This window comes from Arvicola amphibius, chromosome 10, assembly GCF_903992535.2.
Source record: "Arvicola amphibius chromosome 10, mArvAmp1.2, whole genome shotgun sequence".
NCBI lineage: Eukaryota > Metazoa > Chordata > Mammalia > Rodentia > Cricetidae > Arvicola > Arvicola amphibius.
In genome coordinates this window covers 92647620-92671562 of record NC_052056.1, presented here as the reverse complement: position 1 = coordinate 92671562, position 23943 = coordinate 92647620, and the positions used below count along the sequence as shown (strand labels likewise).

At 51.6% G+C, this 23943-nt stretch overlaps 1 protein-coding gene and 1 long non-coding RNA gene across 2 annotated transcripts in view; one reads left to right on the top strand and one right to left on the bottom strand.

Annotated features, from left to right (window-relative positions):
* Clip2 (CAP-Gly domain containing linker protein 2) overlaps positions 1 to 23943 on the top strand; it is a 58208-nt gene that overhangs the window by 10139 nt on the left and 24126 nt on the right. The window contains exons 2-6 of the mRNA XM_038345570.1: positions 4354 to 4544; positions 16184 to 16740; positions 21146 to 21270; positions 22106 to 22319; positions 22862 to 23059. Of these exons, the coding sequence (XP_038201498.1) occupies positions 4421 to 4544; positions 16184 to 16740; positions 21146 to 21270; positions 22106 to 22319; positions 22862 to 23059 (1218 nt within the window). The 5' untranslated portion in view covers positions 4354 to 4420. The remainder of the gene's footprint in view (positions 1 to 4353; positions 4545 to 16183; positions 16741 to 21145; positions 21271 to 22105; positions 22320 to 22861; positions 23060 to 23943) is intronic.
* On the bottom strand, positions 15669 to 16748 carry LOC119824981. The gene is made up of 2 exons (XR_005287153.1): positions 16605 to 16748; positions 15669 to 16001 (listed from the first exon to the last, which is right to left on the bottom strand). It is a non-coding gene; the product is annotated as an uncharacterized LOC119824981 (long non-coding RNA).

Genomic DNA, 23943 nt, shown 5'->3' with positions numbered 1-23943 from the left:
TGACCTGAGTTTGATCCCCAGAACCTTTTTGTGGAAGAAGAGAAATGACCACCCGTTCCTGTTGTCACCCTTCACACATGGAACATGCATGAACAGCCACCCCCCCTGTCCCCGCCTCCCCGTAAAAAATTAAAAACTGAAAGAGAGGAGGCAGGATATACTTGAGCCTCAGTAGTAGTAGTACCCTGATCCAGGGACTGTCTCCTGGCAGAAGCACCCAGTGAAGGAGTCAGGGCCAGGGGCTTTCCTGAAATTCTGAGCCAGGGTGCCTGTATCCTGGTGCCCTCCTCCCTGCCCCGGGGCCACATTATCTCCGAGGAGTTGGGCTTTCTGTTGTCCCACTTGGCACTGTTCCCATCTTTGGGGCACCACCAATTCACTGGGTCGACATCCTGGGCCTTGTCCCTTGCTGAAACTGCGGCCAGTCACCCCCAGGCCGCTGAAATGGAAACCCTGAAACAGAGCTCCCATTTCTGCCAAGAAATGGCAGTTCAGGGCAGCACAGAGGGGCCTGCTGCTCTTGTTGGACCCGAGTTCCCAGACAGTGCTCCTGTGCACAGAGCCAGGGAGAGTTGGGACATGGGACTTCTGAATTTTGTCAAGTTATCTGGGATACTCCTGGGCTTATGTCTTCCCAACTCAGGCATCCTCACCCCCACAAGGCAGCCATACTAAGACCCCAATTTTTGTTTTCGTTTTTACCCTCCCTCCCTCTCCCTCCCTCCCTCCCTCCCTCTCCCTCCCTCCCTCTCTCCCTCCCTCCCTCCTTCCCTTTCTTTTTGAGGCAAGGTTTTTCTGTGTAGCCCTGGCTACACTGTTACTCTCTAGGCCAGGCTAGCCTCAAACTCATAGAGATCTGCCTGCCCCCTTCCTTCCAAATGCTGGGATTAAAATGTGCACCACCAAGATGGTTTAAAATTTTTAAACTGTTTTTTGTAGCCCAGGCTGGCCTCAGACTCACAGTGTGGCTGAGGATAACCCTAAACTTCTGATCCTCCTGCTGTACCTCCCAAGTTTTGGGATTACAGGTGTGCATAACCACCCCTGGCTTATGCAGTGTGGGGGGATTGAACCCAGGGCTTCATGGATGCTAGAGCAAACACCTTACCAACCCAGCTTGATTTTTTTTTTTAATTTTAATTTTATTACCTTTTAGTGTGTATATCTGCCAGTTCTGCCCTTCCACCCTGTGGGCCCTGGGGATCCAACTCAGGTCATCAGGTTTGGGGGCAATTGTCTAAACCTGTTAGGCCATTTGCCTACCCGGAACTCCTGCTGCCCTCCCATCGTACAGGTGACAACCCTGGTACTGTCACCTTGGAGTGAGACTGAATTTAGACTTCAGGCTACACTAGGACTTCATGGCCTCCACCATGACGGTGCTGTGGCCAGAGGCCACATCGCCAAGTCACGGCTTTCCCAAGTCCCCGCTCCCCACCCCACAACCAGCTCTCTGTCCCAGAGCAGGGCTGAGTCACAGAGGGCCAGCTCAGCCCTAGGCCTCCTCCCCTCTTCCTGCTCCCACTCTCCCCTCCCCCCTCCCCCTTCCGGTCCCCTCCAGTCCCCTGGCTGGGATAGCTGGAACTGGCTGAATGCCGGCTCCGTTCCTTTCTGCCAGCTCCCGGCTCTCTTTTGTTAGTTGAAGCAAGCAGGCGCTGTCCCTTGAGGTCAGGGTCTTGGAAATATTGTTTCAGGGCAGGGCCACTGGGCTGGGAGGTAGGGAAGGACTAGCCCGGGGGCCACTTCAGCATGACGCGCCACCGTGGCTGCACTGTGATGAAAAGCATGAAATAGAGTTTATCTTTCTAGCTCCCGGCTCTGAGTACATTCTTCCTAAAATAACCTATTTCCCTTTATTTTGCCCGCGTGTGCTGCCTGCTCATGTGGAGGACAGTTTCCGAGACTTGGTCTCTCTTACTGTGTAGGACCTGGGGATTGAACGCAGGTCCTCGGGTTTAGCAGCAGGCACATTTACCTTCTGAAGCATCTCGCCAACATCTCTTCTTTCCTTTTCTTCTCTTTCTTCCCTTCTTCCTTCCCCTTCTTTACTAATCCCCTCTGTTTCTCCTTCCCTTTCCCTCTGTCTCTCCTTCCTTCTTTCCTTTCTCCCTTCTCTTTTCTTCGTGTGTGTGTGTGTGTGTGTGTGTGTGTGTGTTTGTGTGTGTGTTTCTATGGTCCCAGTGCACATATATGCACTCATGTGTGGAGGTCAGGGGTCAACTCTGGAAGTTGTTTCTTTGGTTTTTGAGACAGGCTTTTCCACTAGCCTGGGGTCACCAAGAAGACTAGGCTGGCCGGCCAGGGAATTCACCCATCTCTGCCTTCCAGCACTAGGGTTAAATGCATGCATCTCTGTCTTAGTTACTGTTCTATTGCGAAGAGTCACCATGACCAGGACAACCCGTGTAAAAGAAAACATTTAACTGGGGGCTGGCTTACAGTTTGAGGTTTCATCCATTATCATCATGACAGGAAACATGGCAGCATGCTGTGTGGTGCTGGAGAAGGATCCACAAACAGAGGGAGAGACAGAAGGAGAGACAGAGAGACTGGGTCTGGAGTGGGCTTTTGAAACCTCAAGCCCACCCCACAGTGACACACTTCCTCTCACGAGGCCACACCTCCTAATCCTTTTCATATAGTGCTACCTAGGTAGAGCCCCTGCCTAGAATCCCCCGGTGAGGGGCTGGGGTGTGGCTCAGTGGAAGAGCTCCTGCCTAGAATCCCCCAGTGAGGGGCTGGGGTGTGGCTCAGTGGTAGAGCCCCTGCCTAGAATCCCCCAGTGAGAGGCTGGGGTGTGGCTCAGTGGTGGAGCCCCTGCCTAGAATCCCCCAGTGAGGGGCTGGGGTGTGGCTCAGTGGTAGAGCCCCTGCCTAGAATCCCCCAGTGAGAGGCTGGGGTGTGGCTCAGTGGTAGAGCACCTGCCTAGAATCCCCCAATGAGGGGCTGGGGTGTGGCTCTGTGGTGGAGCCCCTGCCTAGAATCCCCCAGTAAGGGGCTGGCTGTGGTTCAGTGGTAGAGCCCCTACTCAGCATGTGAATAACTATGGGCTAATGCCTACTACACACACACACATACACACACACACACACACACACACACAAGCAAACAACTAAAACACCCACTGACTGCTGAACACATGACTGAGAGACCTTCTGAGATAGCCAAGCATTTCTGCCAAGAGCTCCCTGTACTGTGTCTGTGTGTGTGTGTGTGTGTGTGTGTGTGTGTGTGTTTCCTTTTCTTCCATTCTTTGCTGCCACCTCTTCTCTCTTGGCTTTTCTTTTTTTCCGAGCTAGGGTTTCTCTGTAGCTTTAGAGCCTGTCTTGGAACTCACTCTGTAGACCAGGCTGGCCTCGAACTCACAGAGATCCACCTGCCTCTGCCTCCTGAATGCTGGGATTAAAGGTGTGTGTCACCACTGCCTAGCCACTCTTGGCTTTTTTGAGACAGGGTCTTGCTATGCATCCCAGGGTGACTTCAGACTTGTAGCAGCTAAGTGGTAGTGGCACACACCTTTAATCCCAGCACTCGGGTGGAGGAAGCCGGTGGATCTCTGTAAGTTCGAGGCCAGCCAGATCTACAGAGCTAGTCCTAGGACAGGCTCCAAAGCTACAGAGAAACCCTGTCTCGAAAAACAAACAAACAAACAAACTTGCAGCAATCCTCCTGCCTCAGTCTCCCAAGTGCTGGGATTAAAGGAGTGAGCTGACAGGTTTTTTTTTTTCTTTTAGATCTTTTCTGGTGCGTGTGGCAGTGCCCTTCATATAGGTATAGGCCAGACCAACAAGTGAGACTAGTGGACGGAGGGACAGACTCTGCTCAGCCTTCCGTGGTGGCCTGGTTCACCAGCTAGCTGTCCCCTGTGGTCGCTAGCAGCCATGGCTAGGCAGCCCCAAAACACAGATCACTTCTCCGTCTACAAGTGACCCAGTGTCGTGGAGCTTGGTGAGGTACACTGGTAATCACAACTCCGGAGGCTGGCTTAGGAGCAAAAGATCCACTCTGGATATATAGTGAGACCCCGTGTCAGAAATAGCAGACCGAAGGGGAAGAGTGCCCGTGCCACACACCAGCCCTGAGCCCATCCCCAGGCCTGAGTAAGTCAGGTGTGGTGGTTCGCATCCGTAACCCCGCCCTCAGGAGGTGGAGGCGGAGCTCAGTGTCTTCCTCTACTGTATAATGAGTTGGAGACCAGCCTGGGCTGCAGGATACCCTATCCCAAACAAAATGGGGAGGAAATACTGGCAGCCTCTGATGGGCTCAGTCAGTTTCAGAACTACTGGAACCAGCCAAGTTCCCACGTGCTAGTGAGGACATTATGACTCCATTGCCCCTGTGTTCTGTCCGCAGGTGACCAAGGATGGCAGGGAGGATGTGACCATCATCTGCCTTTGTCTGCCCTCCTAGTGGCCCCACCATGCAGAAGCCCAGTGGCCTGAAGCCCCCTGGTCGAGGGGGCAAGCACTCCAGTCCCGTGGGTAGGCCATCCATAGGGTCAGCTTCATCCTCTGTGGTGGCATCAGCCAGTGGCTCCAAGGAAGGTAGGTGGGGCCGAGAGTGGGAAGGGGGGCTGCAGCATGGGGACTTTTCCTGGGGAGACACGAGCAAATGTGTACCCCACGCGGATAGGATATTAACAGCAGGCCAAACGAAGGATTCCACCAAAATCCGGCATGATGAACTAGTGAATTGATTGGGGTTTCTTACAGGAGTGTTGGGTAACTCAGAGGGAGCTGTGTCACTTGCAGGGCTCAAGAAACCTATTGTGTAGCCCAGGCTAGCCTCAGACATTCAGCGATTCTCTTGCCTCTGCCTCTTAGATGCTAAGAGTACCGCTGTGTGCCAGCATGCCCGGTTTGTACGGTGCTGGGAATGGAACCTGGGGCTTCGTGCATGACGGGCAAGCGCTCTGCCAACTCATCCTCAACCCCAACAACGAAATTTTAAACCACGAGGGATCTCTTAGTTTCTTTTGCTGTTGCTGTGGTAAAATACCCCGGCAGCGCTTAAGGGAGAAGGGTTGGGTCTTGGTTCACAATTCAAGGAGGCCATCATGGTGGGGAAATCTAGATGACAGGAACTTGAAGCCGTCGGTCACATCTCACCCATCATCAAGAAGCAGAGGTGTATGCACACTGCTGTCCATCTCTGTCTCTGTCTTCTGCGGTCCAGGGTTCCCCGCTCGGGGAGTAATCCCACCCACTGTTAAAATGGGTCTTCCTGAATCAGTCAACAGAAGCACGGACATCCCCACAGGCATGCCCAGAGGCCTGTCTCCTTGGGGATTCCAGATTCCGTCAATTGACAGATTTCACTATCATAGAGGTATACTAGAATTGGGAAGAGTTTGGTTAGGTTTTGAGACAAGGTCTCAAGTTGTACAGCTCAAGCTGGCCTCAAACTCCTGTTCATCCTGCCAAGTCCTCCAGTGCTAAGAGTATGGGCAAGATCTACCACACCCAGCTAGAGATTTGTCTTTCCGTATCTTTGATGAGTACCCAGTGAGACACAGCTCCACACAGTCCCCTGTATGTTACACTTCACACAGCAGCATAGGATTCTGCCCAGCTCACTGGATTGTTCCAAAGGTTGGGAGACAGTGCGGTGCAGTCCAGTGTCCCCTCCAAGATGGCAGGTCCCCTTCTACTCATGGGAGCCATTCCAGAAGAACCTTTAGAACCTTTTAGTCCCAGCACTTGGAAGGCAGAGGCAGGGGATCTCTGTGAGTTTGAGCCCAACCTGGTCTACAGAGCAAGTTCCATCCAGGACAGACAGGACTGTTACACAGAGAAACCCTGTCTCGAAGAAAACAAAAACAAAATGCTGGGTGGTAGTGATGCACGCCTTCAATCCCAGCACTGGGGAGGTAGAGACAGACGGATCTCTGTGAGTTCAAGGCCAGCCTGGTCTACAGAGCGAATTTCATCCAGGACAGCCAGGGCTGTTAAACAGAAAAACCCTGTCTTGAGAAACAAAACAAAACAACAAAACAAGAAGCTAGAAAGAGAGAGAGGGGAAGTGATCCTGCAGGGGGTTGGGATGGTGATACAAAAGCCCTGGGGCTCAAAGTTAATTTGGCTTGTGCAGAAATAAGACCCTTCTCGGGGCTGGAGAGATGACTTGGTTGGTAAACTGTTTACCACACAAGTGTGAGGGCCGGAGTTTGGATCCTCAGCACCCATATCAAACACAGGGAGGGCATGGCAGTTCAACAAGCAAATCCCTGGGGCTTGCTGGCCAGCCAGCCTAGCTGAATTGACCAGTTCTGGGTTCAGACAGACAGACAGACAGACAGACAGAGACCCTGTCCCAAAGAGTGAGGTGGAAAGTAATAAAGGAAGACTCCCAAAGCGGTGGGTAGTTTATTTTTTGCTGGGGGAGGGGAGAATTTCCAAGACAGCATAACAGTCCTGGCTGTTCTGGAACTCATTCTGTAGATCAGGCTGGCCTCAAACTCTTAGAGATCCACCTGCCTCTGCCTCCCGAGTGCTGGGATTAAAGACGTGCACCCAGTATGGTGGCCAGTTTTAATTGTCAACTTGACATAACGTAGAATTCCGTGGCAAGAGAGAATCTCACAGAAGATGGTTGACATTGGATTGGCCTATGAACTTGCCTGTCTGTTTGGATTCTTTTGATTGTTAATCAACCTGGGAAGACCCAACCTGAAAGTGGGCAGCACTGGTCTCTGGTTTGGAGCCCTGGATTGTGTGAGAGTAGAGAACATTGAGTATTCAGGCATTCATTTCTTTCTGTCTTGACTGTGGATGTGATGTGTCCAGCCATCTAAGTTCCTGCCATGGCTTTTCTATGATGGACCGTGGCCTGGAACTGAGAAGCTAACACTTCCTCCCTACGTTGCCTTCTGTCAGGGTATTTTATCACAGAAGCATGCCACTACGACACTCAGTACTGACCTCCAGCCTCCTGTGCATGCATGCACACCATGACTGTGTACACACACGTACAGCATGACTGTGTACACACACAAAGACACATCTGTGGAAAGGCGTGGGGGCTGAGGTTGGGAGGTATCAGATCAAGGGCAGGGATTCAGGTGTCTTTCCAGCATGGGAAGAACTGTACAGGGTGTGGCCTAGGAGACCCCCAAGTATATTAGCTCCACTGTGAGCACAGACTGTGGGGGTTGACGGGAGGACCAGGCTAGAGAGCAAATGTACAGTCATTGAGGTGAAGGATGCGTGCTTACTGCCTGTCATGGGGAGGCCCCAGGGTCTCTGTCCTTTCGTGGGAGGAGCTTGAGTGTGCTGAGTAATGTTAGGTTGAAAAACGGCTTTGTTGGGCTTGTGAGCTCAATCCCTGGACCCATATGACATGAAGAGAGAAATGACCCTGCCAGATGTCTTCCAAGAACTATGGCACACACCCCAACCCCTGTACTGCACACAGCCAGCACCGTACACACACGCATACATACACGCAGCAACAAAGACAGAATTCCAGGAGCTGAAGAGATGGCCCAGTGGCTAAGAACACTTGGTCTTGCTGCTCTTGCAGAGGACCCAGGCTCAGCTCCCAGCATTTACACGCTGGCTCACAGCCATCTGTAACTCCAGTGTCAGAGGATCCGATGCCCCCCTCTGGTCGGGCACTTGCGCACACATGGTGCACATACTTCCATGAGATAAACACCCTTACGCATAAAATAAAAAATAAGCATTAGGGCAGTTTAAGTACAAAGAGACAAGATTAGCCCCAGGCTCCCAGAGGGCTGAGCTTACTCCAGCTGGAGTAACTCTGGAAGCCAGTGGCTGGGGAAGTGTACCAGCCAGCCTGGCCCTAGGCCAGGACATGACCTTCAGGGAGAAAGGCCCATTGTCTCTTCTGGGTTCTTTCTTCGTTGGCCCCCCTCATCAAGTGGGGCCCTAACTTCTTTTTTTCCAAGTGTCTGGGATTTAATCCAGAAGCTCACACATGCCAAGCCAGCGTTTCATGGAGCCACATCTCTAGCCCCTCCCAGGGGTGGGGGCATTTCCAGGCAGGTATTCTACTATTGAGCCATACCCCCAAGTCTCTCACTGGGTCATTTTAGGCAAAGATTCTACCTTTATGCTTTGGGTTGTCAGTGCCAAGAGCCTTGGTAACAAGTGTTAGGGAAAACACTCCCCATTCATGGGCTCTTTAGGTTCCCAGCCACCCATGGGACTCTGAAGCGATGGAGGTACCAGGCATGGTGGTACATATATGTAATCCCAGCACTCAGGCGGAAGCAGGAGGATTGTGAGACGAGGGCTAAATATGAGAGACCCTGTCTCAAAATCTGGAAACGTAGCTTAGTTTGTAGGATATTTTACCCAGCATGCACAAGGCTCTGGATTCCATCCCCAGCACTACGTAAACCAGATATAATGAACATCTGTCATCCCAGCCTATGGGGAATAGGGGAAGGATTAAGAGTTAAAGGTTATCCTCTAGGCTAGTTCCGGACATTGGAGACCCTCTCTCAAAGGAGATTTATCGGTCAGTAACACAAAGCATTGAGGAGACTGGGACTCCGTGAGGGACACCCAGGACGATTTGAGAGAGCCACGTGTGAATTGGCGCCTGCCTTGGGAAGCAGGGCTGTGGCTCCCTCCCAAGGCATGATGTCAGCTTTGGGCAGAGAGGGTCTGGCCCGGGAAATAGCCTGGATGGATGCCAAGTGTAGCAGAGGAGGTCTGTATTGGTACCCAGAAGCCTGACACAGGATGCAGCAGGGGCCCAGGGAGGAGACTTGATGGACAGATATCTCCCTGGGATGCAAACCGAGGTGGTTCCAAAGGTGGGCAGGTGTGGAGCTAGGTGGAGGAACTCGGATAAGATGGAGCATCTGTGGAGGATGCTCTAGGACTTGTATGTCAGTGGGACCCAGGCAGATGTTAGCATCTATCCTGGGCAGTGAACAGGTGCCTGCTCATGTGGCCTCCACTCTGCACTGGGAAGGAAGGTTCTGTTGGTTCTGAAGGTTCTCTGGAGTCTCGTGTGTGTGTGTGTGTGTGTGTGTGTGTGTGTGTGTGTGTGTTTGTGTGTTGATGTACCTGTGACAATGGGAATCCAGGTGTGCACAGCACAATGCAGAGGTCAGAGGACTGCTCAGGTGTTCATGTAGCTTCCATATTGAGAGTCTCTTCTCTCTCTCTCTCTCTCTCTCTCTTGGAGATATGTTTCTTACTGTGTAGTCCTAGCTGGCTTAGAACTCACTGGAGACAGGATCTCTTATCATTTACCCGTTTACATCAAGTTAACTGGCCTATGAGCATCCAAGGATTTTCCTGTCTCCATCACCCATGACGCTGTCCAGGCTATCAGTGCACAGAGGTACATGACCATGCCCAGTTTTACATGGGTCCTGGGGCTTTGAACTCAGGTCCTAATGCATGTGTATCGATATCAAATGCTTTACCACTGAGCCATTTCCCTAGTCTCTGGAGTCTCCTTCTAATGCAATACCTTAGAAGTCCCTTCTGGCCCTTGGAAGATGTGCTGGGACCTGGGATTACCAAGCAGAGAAATATGGGCCACAGGCAACCATTGTGTCTCTATCATTCAGGCAGGCCTTGAAGGACTTCCCTGGTTGTGCTTGTCACTCACCTTGTCACAGCATTCGTCTTGTCACATTTGAATGACCCAGTGGTAGTTCTTCCTACCACTGAGCCACACCCCAGCCCTCACTGGGGGATTCTAGGCAGGGGCTCTCCCACTGAGCCACACCCCAGCCCCTCACTGGGGGATTCTAGGCAGGGGCTCTACCAGCTCTACCACTGAACCACACCCCAGCCCCTCAGATGTATGTTCATTTATTTTAGATATATTTTCCTGTTACTTATTTTACACATGTATTATGTGTAGTATGTGTGTGAGTGCACATGCCACAGCAGGCGTGTGGAGGTCAGATGCCTACTTGTAGGAGTTGGTGCTTTCCTTCCACTGTGTGGGTCCCAGGGATTGAACTCAGGTTGTCAAACTTGGTGGCAAGTGCCTTGCAACCCTGAGCCTTCCCACTGACCCTCCTGTTTTTGAGATAGTTTCCCTATGTAATCCAGGCCAGCCTAGATCTGTGGCAATCCTCCTGCTTCACCCTCCTGAGGTATAGTCTGGCTCCTCCACTCCCTGCCCATCACTCGAGTGCCTAGTCTGAGATGTTTGGATCACTGTGGACCAGGCCCTCCTGTTGTCCTTAACCACTTTCAATCAGCCAAGGTCAAGAGCATTCCTTCAAGGCCGGCTTCTCCACTCCACTCCCCTAACCACATCCTAAACTTTTTAATGGTGTCAGGATGGGGAAGCCAAGATGAGCTTTTCCGGAGCTGTGTGGCAGGGGGCAGGGCTGCCTCCTAACACTCCTGACGTTCTGTCCACTATCGATCTGGGAGGCGGGGACCAAGGCCAGCGCCTGCCTGCCGGCCTGCCTGCCCACTAGACCCTATAGCCAGTGCCTGAAGCTTCTCCATGGGGAGCTGGCTCTGCTCATTTCAGGGTAAGAAGCTTGTCACATCCCCTCCCCATCCCAGCCCGGGCTCCCCAGCTGTCTCCAGGCCCTGAGTAGCGGGGACAGAGAGGGCTCACGAGTGGCATTTGACTGTGGAAGGCTGCTGAGCACTCCTGGACCCGGAGTAAGCGAATGGAGGATGCCTTTAGGGAAATGCAGGATACAGAGGCAGCTTTGCTGGCTAGGTGCCACAGGGTGGGGGTGTTCTATCTGCAGAGGGCTCTTTCACTATGGGAGGGACAGACCCAGCCTTCCTTGAGCGCCATGTGGGTGGGAACTGTCTGAAGGCTGATTGAAGGAAGATGCCATTCCGGAGGGGTTCGTCGTTCTGGATGTCATTCCTTCCTTCATGGCCTGCGCCTCTGAGAGCCCCTGGAGAGAGGGAGGGGCTAGGAACAGAAAATCACTTGGGGCTTCAGGTCATGTATATATGTTCCTTTGGTGCGGGAGGGAACCCCCTAAGGATGCACAGCCTGTCCAGAGGAGTTGGTATATATCCAGCTGCTGGAGCTGAAGTCCAATAGCCCAGCCAGTAGACCTGTGTGGACTAAGAAAGCATAGCACTGTGGAGTTGGGGAGGGTGGAGATGCTAAGTGAGGGGCTTTCTGTGGCTGCTGTGTGAGGGGTTGTTGGGAGTTGGCACAGGTGAACATGCAGGCCTCCTTATGTGGCACCAAGAAACTGCTGTTTCCGTGGCAGGGTGATACACCTTACCTGCTTTAGCATTTCTTGCTGCCAAAGATGGCAGATTCACTGAGGCATCAGTAGGCTTACCTTATTCTAGCCCCTCCTGTGTGGTCATTAACATAAGAGCTCCCAGAGGCCCCACAGGAAAGTACCCCTAAGGCTCCTCTTCTTCTTCTCCTCCTTCTCCTCCTCCTCCTCCTCCTCTTCTTCTTCCACCTCTTCCTCTTCCTCCACCTCCTCCTCTTCCTCATCTTCTTTCTCCACCTCCTCCTCTTCCTCCTCCTCCTCTTCCTCCTCCTCTACCTCTTCCTCTTCCTCCTCCTCCTCCACCTCTTCCTCCTCCTCCTCTTCTTCTTCCACCTCTTCCTCTTCCTCCACCTCCTCCTCTTCCTCATCTTCTTTCTCCACCTCCTCCTCTTCCTCCTCCTCCTCTTCCTCCTCCTCTACCTCTTCCTCTTCCTCCTCCTCCTCCACCTCTTCCTCCTCCTCCTCTTCCTCCTCCTCCACCTCTTCCTCTTCCTCCTCCGCCTCTTCTTCCTCCTCCTCCTCCACTTCCTCCTCGTCCTCCTCCTCCTCCACTTCCTCTTCCTCCTCTTCCTCCTCCTCCTCCTCTTTCTCCCTCTTCTTTTTTTATTTTTTATTATTTACTCAGTGTTCTGCCTGCATGTGTTACTACATGCCAGAAGAGGTCACCAGATCCCATTACAGACAGATGTGAGCCACCATGTGGTTGCTGGGAATTGAACCCAGGTCCTCTGGAAGAGCAGCCAGTGCTCTTAACCTCTGAGCCATCTCTCTAGCCCCTGTAAGGTGGGTTTTTTGTTTTGTTTTTTAGCTTAGAAGTTAATTATATTGTCCCACTTCGTAGCATCATGTGTTACTAGAACTGTGTCTCATGGAGCATTTAGAGAGGTGACTGCCTCCTAGGAGGCCAAGGACCTAGAGTAGGGTACGTTTCTTCCATCCAAGGCCATCAGGGCAAAAGCCGAGCTCATCCCAGAGCTTATAGGTTCTGGTAACCAGTGTGCACTTGCGTGTAGGGCTGCATCTATTTGTGTGGGTTGGCCTTGCAGGCCTGGAGCTACTGTAGGATTCCTCTTCATCTCTCTTTCACCTTATGCCCCGAGGCAGGGTCTCTCAATCAAATGCCAAACTCATCAATATGGCTATTTCATCCTCCACCTTCTGAGGCTGGGATAACGTGGCCACTTAGCATTTATGGTGGTTCTGGGATCCAAACTCCGGTCTTCAGGCATGTTGAGTGAGCATATAACCACTGAGCCATCTCCCCAACTTTATTCTTTTTCTCTTTTATTTTTGTGTGTATGTGGATTTTTGTTTTTTTGTTTTGTTTATAAGACAGTCTCCTGTAGCTCAGGCTGACCATGAACTCCTGACTGTCCTGCTTCTGCTTCCAGAATGCTGTGATAACAGGCATGTGCCATCACATCATGTTCCTGTGGTGTTGGAGGTGGGCTTCATGTGTGCACTTTACCAACGGAGCCGTGTTCACAGCCCAGCTAGGGATCATGGGAACCCCATTCAGGGTCGAGTGCCCCTTTCCTTCAGTACCCCAGAGCTCTTGCTCCCTCCCTTCCTTCCTTAGGCTCAGCTGGCTGAATTACAGCTTTTCCTATTGTGTGCCCCATCCCTTGATGGCCCTCATTTGTCCTCCCTGGTGGCCTCCTTGTGACCACAGGGTTGGCCAGTAGTAGTTGCTCAGTGAGCTGGGGTTCCTCCTGACTTAGCCTTGGCAGGTAAGGAAAAACCCTGTCAGGGTTGAGCAAATAGTTCAGACCATAAGGGCTTGCCTTGCAAGAATGAGGACCTAAGTTCAAAAAAACCTGTGTGGAAAAAAAAAACAAAAACAAAAAACAGATTGAGGGTGGGGCTGGGATGGGACTCTGTTGACCAAGCGTGTAGGAAGCTGTGGGGGATCATCCCTAACATCACATAAACAAGTGTCTGTCTGTCACAACACTTCAGAGGTAGAGACAGAAAAGGGTTAGGAGTTCAAGGTCATCCTTGGCTCCTTAGGAAATTCCAGGCTAACTTATGTTAGGAGACACTAGAAAAATGAGGTGAGGTGGTGCACCTGCGCTGTAATCCCAGCCCTGGGGAGACAGAGATACTTGGCAGGCAGGCTGCGCAGTGAGAGAGCCTGTCTGGGAAAAACAAGGTGAGGGGCTGGAGATGGCTCAGTGCCTCAGGGCACTCGCTGCTCTTCCAGAGCTCAGTTCCCAGCACCCACAGCTGGCAGCTGGCAACCGCCTATATGGTTAGCTCCCGAGATTTTGCACCGTCTTCTGACCTCTCCAGACACTTGGTATATGCATGTGTGGCATGCGTGCATACTCACACACACACACACACACACACACACACACACACACATACACACACACACACACACACACACACACACACACCATATATGCATGTGTGGCATGCGTGCATACACACACCCATGCACACACAGAAGAAAAGGTTTGTGCCCTGCCCAAGACAAAGCAAGTCTTGAGTCCTCTTCATGCAGGGGACACTGCCGTCTGGGTCCTCACCCTGAGCCCCACACCTGCTGCTGAACCAGACTTGCGGCTGTTTCCTCCTCACGTTATCCTTAATCCTTGGCCTCAAAGCTCTACTCGGAATGTTTTTGAGACCGGGTCTCACGATGCAGTTCTGATGAGCCTGGAATTCAATATGTAGACCTGGCTGGCCTGGAATTGCTAGAAATCCACCTGCTTCCTGGTGCTGGGTCGAAAGATTAAAGGTGTGCGCTTCCACACTGGGTTTAGTTTGAACTTGAAACCTACAGTAACAGCAACAGCAACAGTGAAATCTGAGACAGGTTCTCATGTAGCCCAGGCTGGCTTCAGGCTCTCTGTATAGCTGGGGATGACCCTTACCTTTTGATCCTTCCTCCTATCCCTCTGAAGAGCGGGGTCCACCACACCCAGCCACTCAAAATAAATTCTGTTGTGCCTTTCTCCTGACGGGAATCGCCGTCCAGGAAAAGGATAAATTGCTTACATGAGGTTTGTGTCCCTGACACCTGGCTGAGGAGCTCACTAACTTGTCTGGTCCCATCCTGAACTCTGTCAGTCAGTAGCTCAGGCGGCTTCAGAAGTCCTTGTGCTTCAGCCTCCCAGTTCTGGAATGACAGATGTGTATTGTCAGATGTGGCTGGCCTTCAGCCTTCATGGGGTTCCTGGGCCACTGTGTGCCATGGTGGGGATCTCAGAGGCAGTGCTGAGTCCAGGCTCCAGACTCGGGTGGTTCCGTGAGGGTGTGGGCCAAGAGAACCACCCATGTGTAGCATGCTTTGTTTTTGTTTTGTGTTTTTGCCCTCCCTCCCCACCAAGACACGGGTTCTCTGTGTAGCCCTGGCTGTCCTGAAACTCGCTCTGTAGACCAGGCTGGCCTAGAACTGACAGATCTGCCTGCCTCTGCCTCCCAAGTACTGGACTCAAAGGCATACATCTCCGCTGCCTGGCCCATGTGACAACTTAAGAGCTCTCACTACACTTACCACCTGCCCTGGCAGAGATTGGCAGTATCGGTAGACGTGATGGTGACCTCATGCTTAAGATCTTGGGAAAGATAAGGCAGGTGGATTGCTGTAAGTTGAAGGCTCGATTTTTCCTCATGGCCAACCAAGGCTAAGTAATTTGACTCTAAAAACGAAACAATAGAAAGGCCCTGGGAATGTGGTCTAATTGGTATCGTGTTTGCCTAGCATGCTAGAAGCCCGGGGTTTCATCCCCAGCCTCCCATAAATTAGGTGTGGTGGTGCACATCTGTATTCCCAGCACTCATGAGGTGGAGGAGGGAAGATTAAGGCTGTTGTGTGTGCATACACTGTTGGGCTATGATTGATACATATATACACACACAGCTCTATAATCTAGTTGTCTCTTGGGGAAAATGAAACTGAGACACCAATTTAGGGAGGGGGTTTAACCAAGCCTGGCCAATGTGTTACAAATCTGGGAATAGGAATACAAATCTTGTTGGGGCGTCCTGTGTTCTCCCATCCCCAGGCAGCTGAAATCTCCCTGCCTGTCTTTGTGGGGAATTTGAAAAGGGTTTAGTCCCTGTGAGGCAGGGGCAGCTGGGAGGACCAAACGGGGCTGGGGGTGGCTAAAAGAGGAAAAATAAATCAAAGAAACTCTCGGCTGGCGTCACAGACTTGTGACCTGAGTTGTCGCAGCTGTTGAAGCAATTGGTTGGAGGACCTGTGACCCTTGCGAGAGGCAGGGGTCAGGAGAGATTATCTGAGGGTCCTGTGGGCTGGGACAGCTGAGGGTCGGGACAGCTGAGCTGGTAGCTTTTTTCTAAGAATAGCCACACTGGGCCGCCGAGACCCCAGGACCCCTTCTTGTGTTGTAAGCAAAAGAGGACAAGTAAAAATGGGTCACCGCTCGGGGCTTTAAAGAGCTACGGCCCATAGCTGCTTAGGCCTGCCAAGCACACTTTATAGGACTGGTTCGCATTTGTTTGTTTATTATGGAAGGGAGGGGTGGCATTCATTCCTTGGCACACATCTGGAGGTCAAAGGACTCCTTAAAAAAGTTGAATCTTTCCAACATGTGGGTCCTGAGGATTGAATTCAAATTGTTGGGCTTGGGGGGCAGGCTCCTTTTCCCACTAATCAGTCCAACTTCTGTTTTGTTTTTTGTTTGTTTGTGTTTTGAGGTCCTGAGGATGGAGCCCAGGCCTCATGCAAGAGCTCTACCCTATCAGCCCCTCCAGTGCAGACCGTGTCCCTGTGTGGGCAGTGTGTCCCTGAGATGCTCAAACACTGGACACCCCTGGTAGCCTAAAGAATAAGGAAAGCCTCTGAGTTACCCACTGTCCAGAGGGAATAAGCCGTTCACACATCATACTGCTGACCAGGCCTGCCTCAGTTTCCCCGTCAGATAACTGACACCCTTCAGCTTTGACTATCTGTCTCCCAGTTCCCAGGCTAGTCCTAACTACTGCCTCTTAACTTATCCACAGGGTCTCCCCTGCACAAGCAGGCGTCGGGCCCCTCCTCAGCCGGAGCCGCCACCGCTGTCTCTGAGAAGCCAGGTCCAAAGGCAGCTGAAGTGGGTGATGATTTCCTGGGAGACTTTGTGGTGGGCGAAAGGGTGTGGGTGAATGGCGTGAAGCCAGGCGTGGTGCAGTACCTCGGTGAGACACAGTTCGCGCCAGGCCAGTGGGCCGGCGTGGTCCTGGACGACCCAGTGGGCAAGAATGATGGAGCGGTGGGTGGCGTGCGCTACTTCGAGTGCCCGGCTCTGCAGGGCATCTTCACGCGGCCCTCCAAGCTGACCCGCCAGCCCACAGCAGAGGGCTCAGGCAGTGACGCCCACTCAGTGGAATCCCTCACTGCCCAGAACCTGTCCTTGCATTCTGGCACCGCCACACCCCCACTCACCAGCCGAGTCATCCCCCTGCGGGAGAGTGTCCTTAACAGCTCCGTGAAGACAGGCAATGAGTCTGGTTCCAACCTCTCTGACAGCGGTTCTGTGAAGCGTGGTGACAAGGACCTCCACCTGGGAGATCGTGTGCTGGTAAGTGTGGGTGGTACCTGGCTGGTCGCACCGCCCCCTTGCCACTTCGTGGATAAGCTGGAACCCAGGGGCTGAGCGGAGAAGGGACTCAAAGGGAACTTGAACAAGGTCCAGGCTGAGGCCGCGTTCCTCATTGGTACCACCTAGAATAGCAGAGAAGACATTGGCTCCGAAGCCTGTTGCTGTGTGACCCTGGGAAAGTGTACTTTCTGGGTCTTAGACCCATCTGTCTGTCAGCTTTTCGTGGCTGTGATGAAATACCAGGGATGAACACGAGAGGAAAGATGGGCTTAAGCATGTGACTTGGGAGGGATCGGGTCAGAGTTGGCCAGCTCCATCGTTTTGGGTCTGGAGAGAAAGGCACAGTGGGAGAAAGCTGGGAAGGGGATGCAAGCCGAGTGCAAGCTGAGTGCAGAGACCCGATGTCAAAACATCCACAGTGTGTACTTCCTCTGAGCAGGCCCCACCTCCTAACGGCCCATCCAGCTATGAACTCATCGTAATTTAACACGGATGAATCAGTGCCCTCGTGATCAATCCCTTCTCAGTCCTGCTCCCAGCTGGGGATGGAGTCTTCAACACTTGAGCGTTTCTTGTGTGTGTGTGTGTGTGTGTGTGTGTGTGTGTGTGTGTCTGTGTGTGTGTGGTGATGATGGTGGTGCATTTAAATCCAGACTGGTTCTTTCTCTTTCTTTCTTTTTTTTGTTTTTTTGTTTTTTTGTTTTTCGAGACAGGGTTTCTCTGCAGCTTTTTTAGAGCCTGGCCTGGAACTAGCTCTTGTAGACCAGGCTGGCCTCGAACTCACAGAGATCTGCCTGCCTCTGCCTCCCAAGTGCTGGGATTAAAGGCGTGCGCCACCACCGCCCGGCTCTCTTTTTCTTTCTTTCTTCCTTCCTTTCTTTCTTTCTTTCTGTGCTTTCTTCTTTCTTTTCCTTAATTTCGTTTCTTCTTCTTCTTTTTCCTTCACTGTCCTTCCCTTCTTTCTTTTCTTTCCTTCCTTCCTTCCCTTCTTCCTCCGCTCCCTCGCTTCTTTCTTCTTCTTTCTTCTTCTCTCTTCTTTCTCTTCTTTCTTTCTTTCTTTCTTTCTTATTTCTTTCTTTCCTTTCTTGACAGGATCCCACCATGTAGCCCTAGCCAGCCTAGAGCTTTCTATGCAGACCAGGCTGGTCTTGCCCAACCATGATGCTTTTTACAAGATGGGAGTCTCCAGCTGGGGCTATAGCTCAGCTGGTTGAGTGCTTGTCCAGCAAGTACAGATCCAAGGGTTTGATCCCCAGCACCCCATAAAACATGCCGGCTCACACCTGTCATCTCAGCACTTGGGAGGTGGCGGCAGGAAGATCAGGGTTCTAGGTGAACCTGAGGCTGAGACTGTAGGACAAGCACTTCTGTCATGAAGGCCGAGACTCCCCTGCTTCTCTCCAGCCTCCTCCTCCTTCACCCCCCTGAGGTTGGCAACCGATATGGCAGTTTTCATGATAGAGGCTTCCAGAACTTTCCATGGGGAAGATGGTCAGTCATCTGAGAAACTGGAGAAGGCACTTCAGACTACCACTGAATATAGGGCCATGAATATTCATACCACTACAGATATTCATGTGGAGACAAATATGTATATATGAATATTCATGTGCTTGTGAATATTCATTGGGGCAAAAAAGACTCTAGGGGGAGTGAAAAATATGGTTACTGAAATAAGAAAATGTCCAGACGTGTTAGAAGATAAAGAGGCGTGGAGAGTGCCGAGGCATGTCTGTAATCCCAGCATTCTAGGGAGAGGGGCAGGAGGTGTCAGTTCCTAAGAGGCCAGTCTAGGCTACAAAGTATCGGTTCAACCTGGGCGGCAGAAGAAGACCTCTCTGAACAACAATTGCCGGGGCAATGACTCAGTTGTAAGCACTGCACGAGGACCTACCTTTAACCCCCAGAACCAAGGTGGAAAATTTGGACTGTGGGGGTGCGTGCCTATCATCCCACATCTGGGGAGGTGGAGGCAGGAGGATCCCTGGGGCTTGCTGACCAGCATCCCAGCTAAATCTCAGCCTAGCCAAGTCGAGCTCCAGGTTCCGTGAGAGACCCTGTCTCAAAAACCAAGGTGTAGCAGATGAAGAGGCACCTGATAGTGTCCTCTGGTCCAGATACACATGTACGTAGTCACATGGACACACACAAAAGAGAAGATTTACACACACACACTCACAATAAAACCCTGCCATTTCAGTAAATTAAATGGAACTGGAGGTCATGTGAAATAAATAATAAATGGAACTGAGGTCAAGCAGAGTAGGTGACAGTAGCTCATAATAGCACATATTTACACACACGCATGCACGTACACACACAGAGACGCGTGCATGCGCGTGCGAGTTTGGAGTGTTACCTTAACCTACTGTGTATCTAAGGATGGCCTTGAACTCCTGACCCCTCCTGCCTCCACCTCCTGAGTGCTGGGACCACAGACGCATGCATGTTCAGCGCTGCAGTGCTGGGGTTGGAACCCAGGGCTCCTGCCTGCTAGCCAAGCCCTCTGCCAGCTGAGCTGCATCCCCAGCACCCTGTTTGTGTATTTTATTGCAAACACTGGAGAGATTTTCAAAGGCTCCCTATTTAAGAAAAAAAAAGTAGATGGTTATGTCAAGGGATAGGAGCAATAGTTCCCTGAGTTGAACAATGCACACTGTAGAAATACGGACACTGTATGCACAATCACATGGACCCCATTTGTAAGTACAGCTATTGTCAGTTTAAAAAAATGAGGGGTGGAGCCTGGGGAGATGGCTCCGTGGTGAAGAGCACTGGCTAGTCTTCCAGAGGACCCAGGTTCAATTCCCTGCACACATATGACAGCTCACAACTGTCTTTAACTCCAGTTGCAGGGGACCCAACACCCTCACACAGATAGCATGCAAGCCAAATACCAGTGCACGCAAAAATGAGGATCACTGAAGTACAGACTATTCTTACATGTCAGTTAAAAATACCTTAAATGTTTCAAGCAGAAGTCGCAGCAGAAGCCTGCTATTTAGAGAGATGGGCATGGTTATGGAATCATTCCACTAAAAGAGGAAATGGTATTTATTTTGGGGGGAAAGGAAAGAAGCTTCTGGACTTTGAAAGGTGGGTTGTGGCAGTTCTCAACATGTGGGTCGTGTAAGACCATCAGAAAACACAGATCTTACATTACTCTTCATAACAGTAGCAAAATTATAGTTATGAAGTAGCAACAAAAGGAATTTTATGGTTGGGGGTGCCCACAACATGAGGAACTGTATTAAAGGGTCGCAGCGTTAGGAAGGGTGAGAACCCCTGGTGTACTGGTCAGTTTTAACTGAGAAGGGAGTCTCAGATGAGGAACTAGCCAGGTCACATTGGCATATGGACATGTCTGGGAAGGGGGTGGCCTTGGTTGTTAACTGATGTAGGAAGACCCAGCCCACAGTGGGCGGCACCATCCCCTACCAGGGGTTCTTGAGCAGTGTAAGAATAGAGAAAGCAGAGTGTCAGAAGCAAGCAAAGGACACGTGTTTGCTCTTGTGGATGTGATGTTTTCGTTTCCTGCCTTGACTTCTCCACGGTGTTAGATTGTAACCTGAACTGTGAGCTGAGTAACCCCTTCTCCTCTCGGTTGCATTCTCCCAGGGTCCTTTATCATGGCAGCAACAGAAGGAAATTAGGTCAGACCTGGTTTTGCACATACTTCAGCGTCTAATTTATGTGTCTGTATAGCTTGGAATTTTGTTTGTTTTGTCCAGTTAACTTTATTTTTTGCAGTACTATATACTTTCTTCTGTTTTGATTTTTTTTAAATTTTATGTGTGTGTGTGTGTGTTTGTGTGTGTGTGTGTGTGTGTGTGTGTGCATGTATGCATGCAGTTGCCCAAGAAGAGGGTGCTGTCTCTTTGGGGATTCTAGGCAGGGACTCTACCACTGAGCCACACTCCAGCCCCTCACTGGGGGATTCTAGGCAGGTGCTCTACCACTGAGTCACACCCCAGCCCCTCACTGGGGGATTCTAGGCAGGGCTTTATTACTAGACCACTGCCCCATCCCTGAAAACTGCTTCTGTATTTTTACTGAGAGCATTTACCTGGGCTCTAGCATCATGCAGATGTTACGTACATACAGTATTTAATTATCACAAACGCTCCTTTGGTAGATGAAGACACTGGGGTTCAGAGTGGTTCTGTCACTTGCCTAAACTCATACAGCTTGCAGCAGGGTTTGAGTTCAGATCTGTGTGTCTCTCTCCCAGCCTGTGCCCTTGCACATAGCAGTCATGTGACTCCCTGGACCCTGTGTTCCTCCCAGCTGTCCGTGGGTATCTCCTCTTTCTCATCTGCCCTCTGCCAGGCTCAACCTGTGTCCCCTGCATCCTCTGGACCTGCCTCTCTCCATATGCCAACAGGTCGGTGGGACGAAGACTGGCGTGGTACGATATGTTGGGGAGACGGACTTTGCGAAAGGCGAGTGGTGTGGCGTGGAGCTAGATGAGCCCCTTGGGAAGAACGACGGGGCCGTGGCAGGCACCAGGTACAGTGGGCTCTCGTGAGGACTGTCAGAAGGGACAAGGATGAGGCGGCAGAGGTACAGTAGCCTTGGTGTATTAGACGCCATGATGGCCATGTGCTTCCTCCTAACAGCCTGTCAGGCTAGGCAGGGGGAGTGATCATCCCATTTGATTGACAAGAGAGCTAAGGGCAGAGGCCATTGTCATAGGCAAGCACTAAGAGAGTCCCTCTGCTCTGTGTTCCCTTGCTTACCACACAGGGCTGAGTTGGGCAGGAGTACGAGGGAGGCAGAAAGTGAGAATCTAAGTGTTTCCTGAGCGATGCAAAAAGCTGCAGGTGTCCTGCGCCCTCCCGCCTCCTTTTTAGAAACAGCCCTGTGTAGCACAGGCTGGCCTCTAGTCCACTACATAGCACAGGCTGGACTTGCACCCTCTCCTTCAGGGTTTTTCTTCTCTCTGCAGGGGGCCCCCAGGGATAGAGAGCTGGTTTGGGAAGTAGACCAACTGAAGTTACAGTTGGAGTACCCTAGATAGTTTGTAGGGTCCTGGAACAGTGTAGCCTGGGAGGTCCCATCTTGATTTTGCTGCTTTTTCTGTGTGTGACTTAATATTATTTCTAGAGCTGTATATTCTTGGCACTCCCATCCTCCTAACCCCCTGCCTCCACCTCTTCAGTGCTGGGGTTACAGGCGTGCACCATGTGTCCGACTCCTCCATCTGGAGGACCTATCACCGTGGATGTGGCTGGCAGGGGGGCCTGAGGAGACACCTGTGTCTTTCGGGCTCAGAGATGGAGTAGGAGGCAGGGGAGACCCCAGGGAACGATAACATCACTTGTGGCTCTGTCGTGCTTCCCAGGTATTTCCAGTGCCCACCCAAGTTTGGTCTCTTTGCACCCATCCACAAGGTCATCCGAATTGGCTTCCCATCCACCAGTCCAGCCAAGGCCAAGAAGACGAAACGGATGGCTATGGGCGTCTCGGCCTTGACCCACAGCCCCAGCAGCTCCTCCATCAGCTCTGTCAGCTCCGTGGCCTCCTCAGTTGGCGGCCGGCCCAGCCGGAGTGGCCTGGTAAGGGTAGAACTGGGGAGGTGGAGAAGGCCGATGTTAAGGGTGGAGGGCGGGATCAAGTGTCCTATTCTGTCCCCGGCTTGCTCTGATTCCAGGCATCCCTCGGGTGGGGGTGGGGGCAGTGTGATCTCTTTGTAGGAAACATTGGTCCATTTATGTGTTTTATTATTGTTATGACTGGCTTCTTGGTCACCTTCCCCAGGTAAACAGTACAGGGTAGATACAGGCAGGGAATTCCTGTCACAGGAACCCTAGGTGAGGAGAGAAGAGGAGGTGACTTGGGTCTGGGTAGAAGGACTTCATTCGGTACCTCTTGGTCTAGAGTGGAGCTGGCCAAGGTGAGGCAGCCCTGTTGAAAGTGGGGTCTCAGCTATCATGTTGCTTTTGTGGGTGAATCAGCGAGTGAGTTTCAAATATCCTGGGGCAGAGGCAGAGAAGCACAAGGCCTCCCGTTCTGTGTTAGTTCCTGTGAGGCCGGAGGGAGTGAGCGGAGCTATGATACCCCGAGTGTCTTGAGTCCCACCCCTGCCCACTCTCTCCAGCTCACAGAGACCTCATCACGCTACGCCCGGAAGATCTCAGGCACGACAGCCCTGCAGGAAGCGCTGAAGGAGAAGCAGCAGCACATTGAGCAGCTTCTGGCTGAGCGTGACTTGGAGAGGGCCGAAGTAGCCAAGGCCACCAGCCATATCTGTGAGGTGGAGAAGGAGATCGCCCTGCTGAAGGCACAGCATGAGCAGGTGTGTAACTGGCAGGCTCCAGGGTGCTCCGAACACCTCTTCCCACGGGGCTGGAGAAGCCACTGGAGGTCATGGAAACTGAAACCCAGAGCCCATTGCACAACCTCCAGCCAGCTCAACAGTTTGGAAAGTCTCTCTACTAGTGAGCTCAATTGCTTTGGGCCTCTTAACAGGCAGCTTGTTTGAGAGCGTTCCCTTACATAAGCTGAAGGGGCAGGGCCCTAGTGAGTTTTGTCAGTTTCAGGGACTTCCTGAAGTTATTGAGTTGTTTATTTCCTGAGTTTTCACAAGTTTCCCTCCAAGATGGATGGTTTTACATCCCTTTAGAACATCCTGAGTTTTAACAGCTTGCCTCCAAGATAGGATTCCTTCTAGGGACCCATCTTGGAGGGAGGCCCATAACTACTTCTCAGTCATTTGGCCATAATCAAGTGAAGAACTGGCTTTTAAACCTGTGTTTCCTGCTTTTAGTACTCCCGTACCAGTGTTTTCTAGGTGAGAGACTTTTCTGTTTTTGCTGTTTTTTTAGACAGAGGAGTCTCCCTTTGTAGCCCAGGCTGGCCTGGAGCCCACCCTGTTAACCAGGCTAGCCTCAAACTCTTTGCATTCCTGCCTCCTTCTCCCAAGTGCTGGAATTACAGGTGTGGACCACCATATCTGGCTGAGTTTCTCTCTTTTGTTTTTGTTTTTTAAGATACGGTTTTTCTGTGTACCCCTAACTGTCCTGGAACTCAGTCTGTAGACCAGGCTGGCCTCGAACTCAGAGATTCACTGGCCTCTGCCTCTCGAGTGCTGGGTTAAAAGCGTGCACCAACACTGACTGACCAGTTTTTCTCTTTTCCTAAAAAGCCTTTTGGGACATTTTAATTTATTTGTTTTTTGAG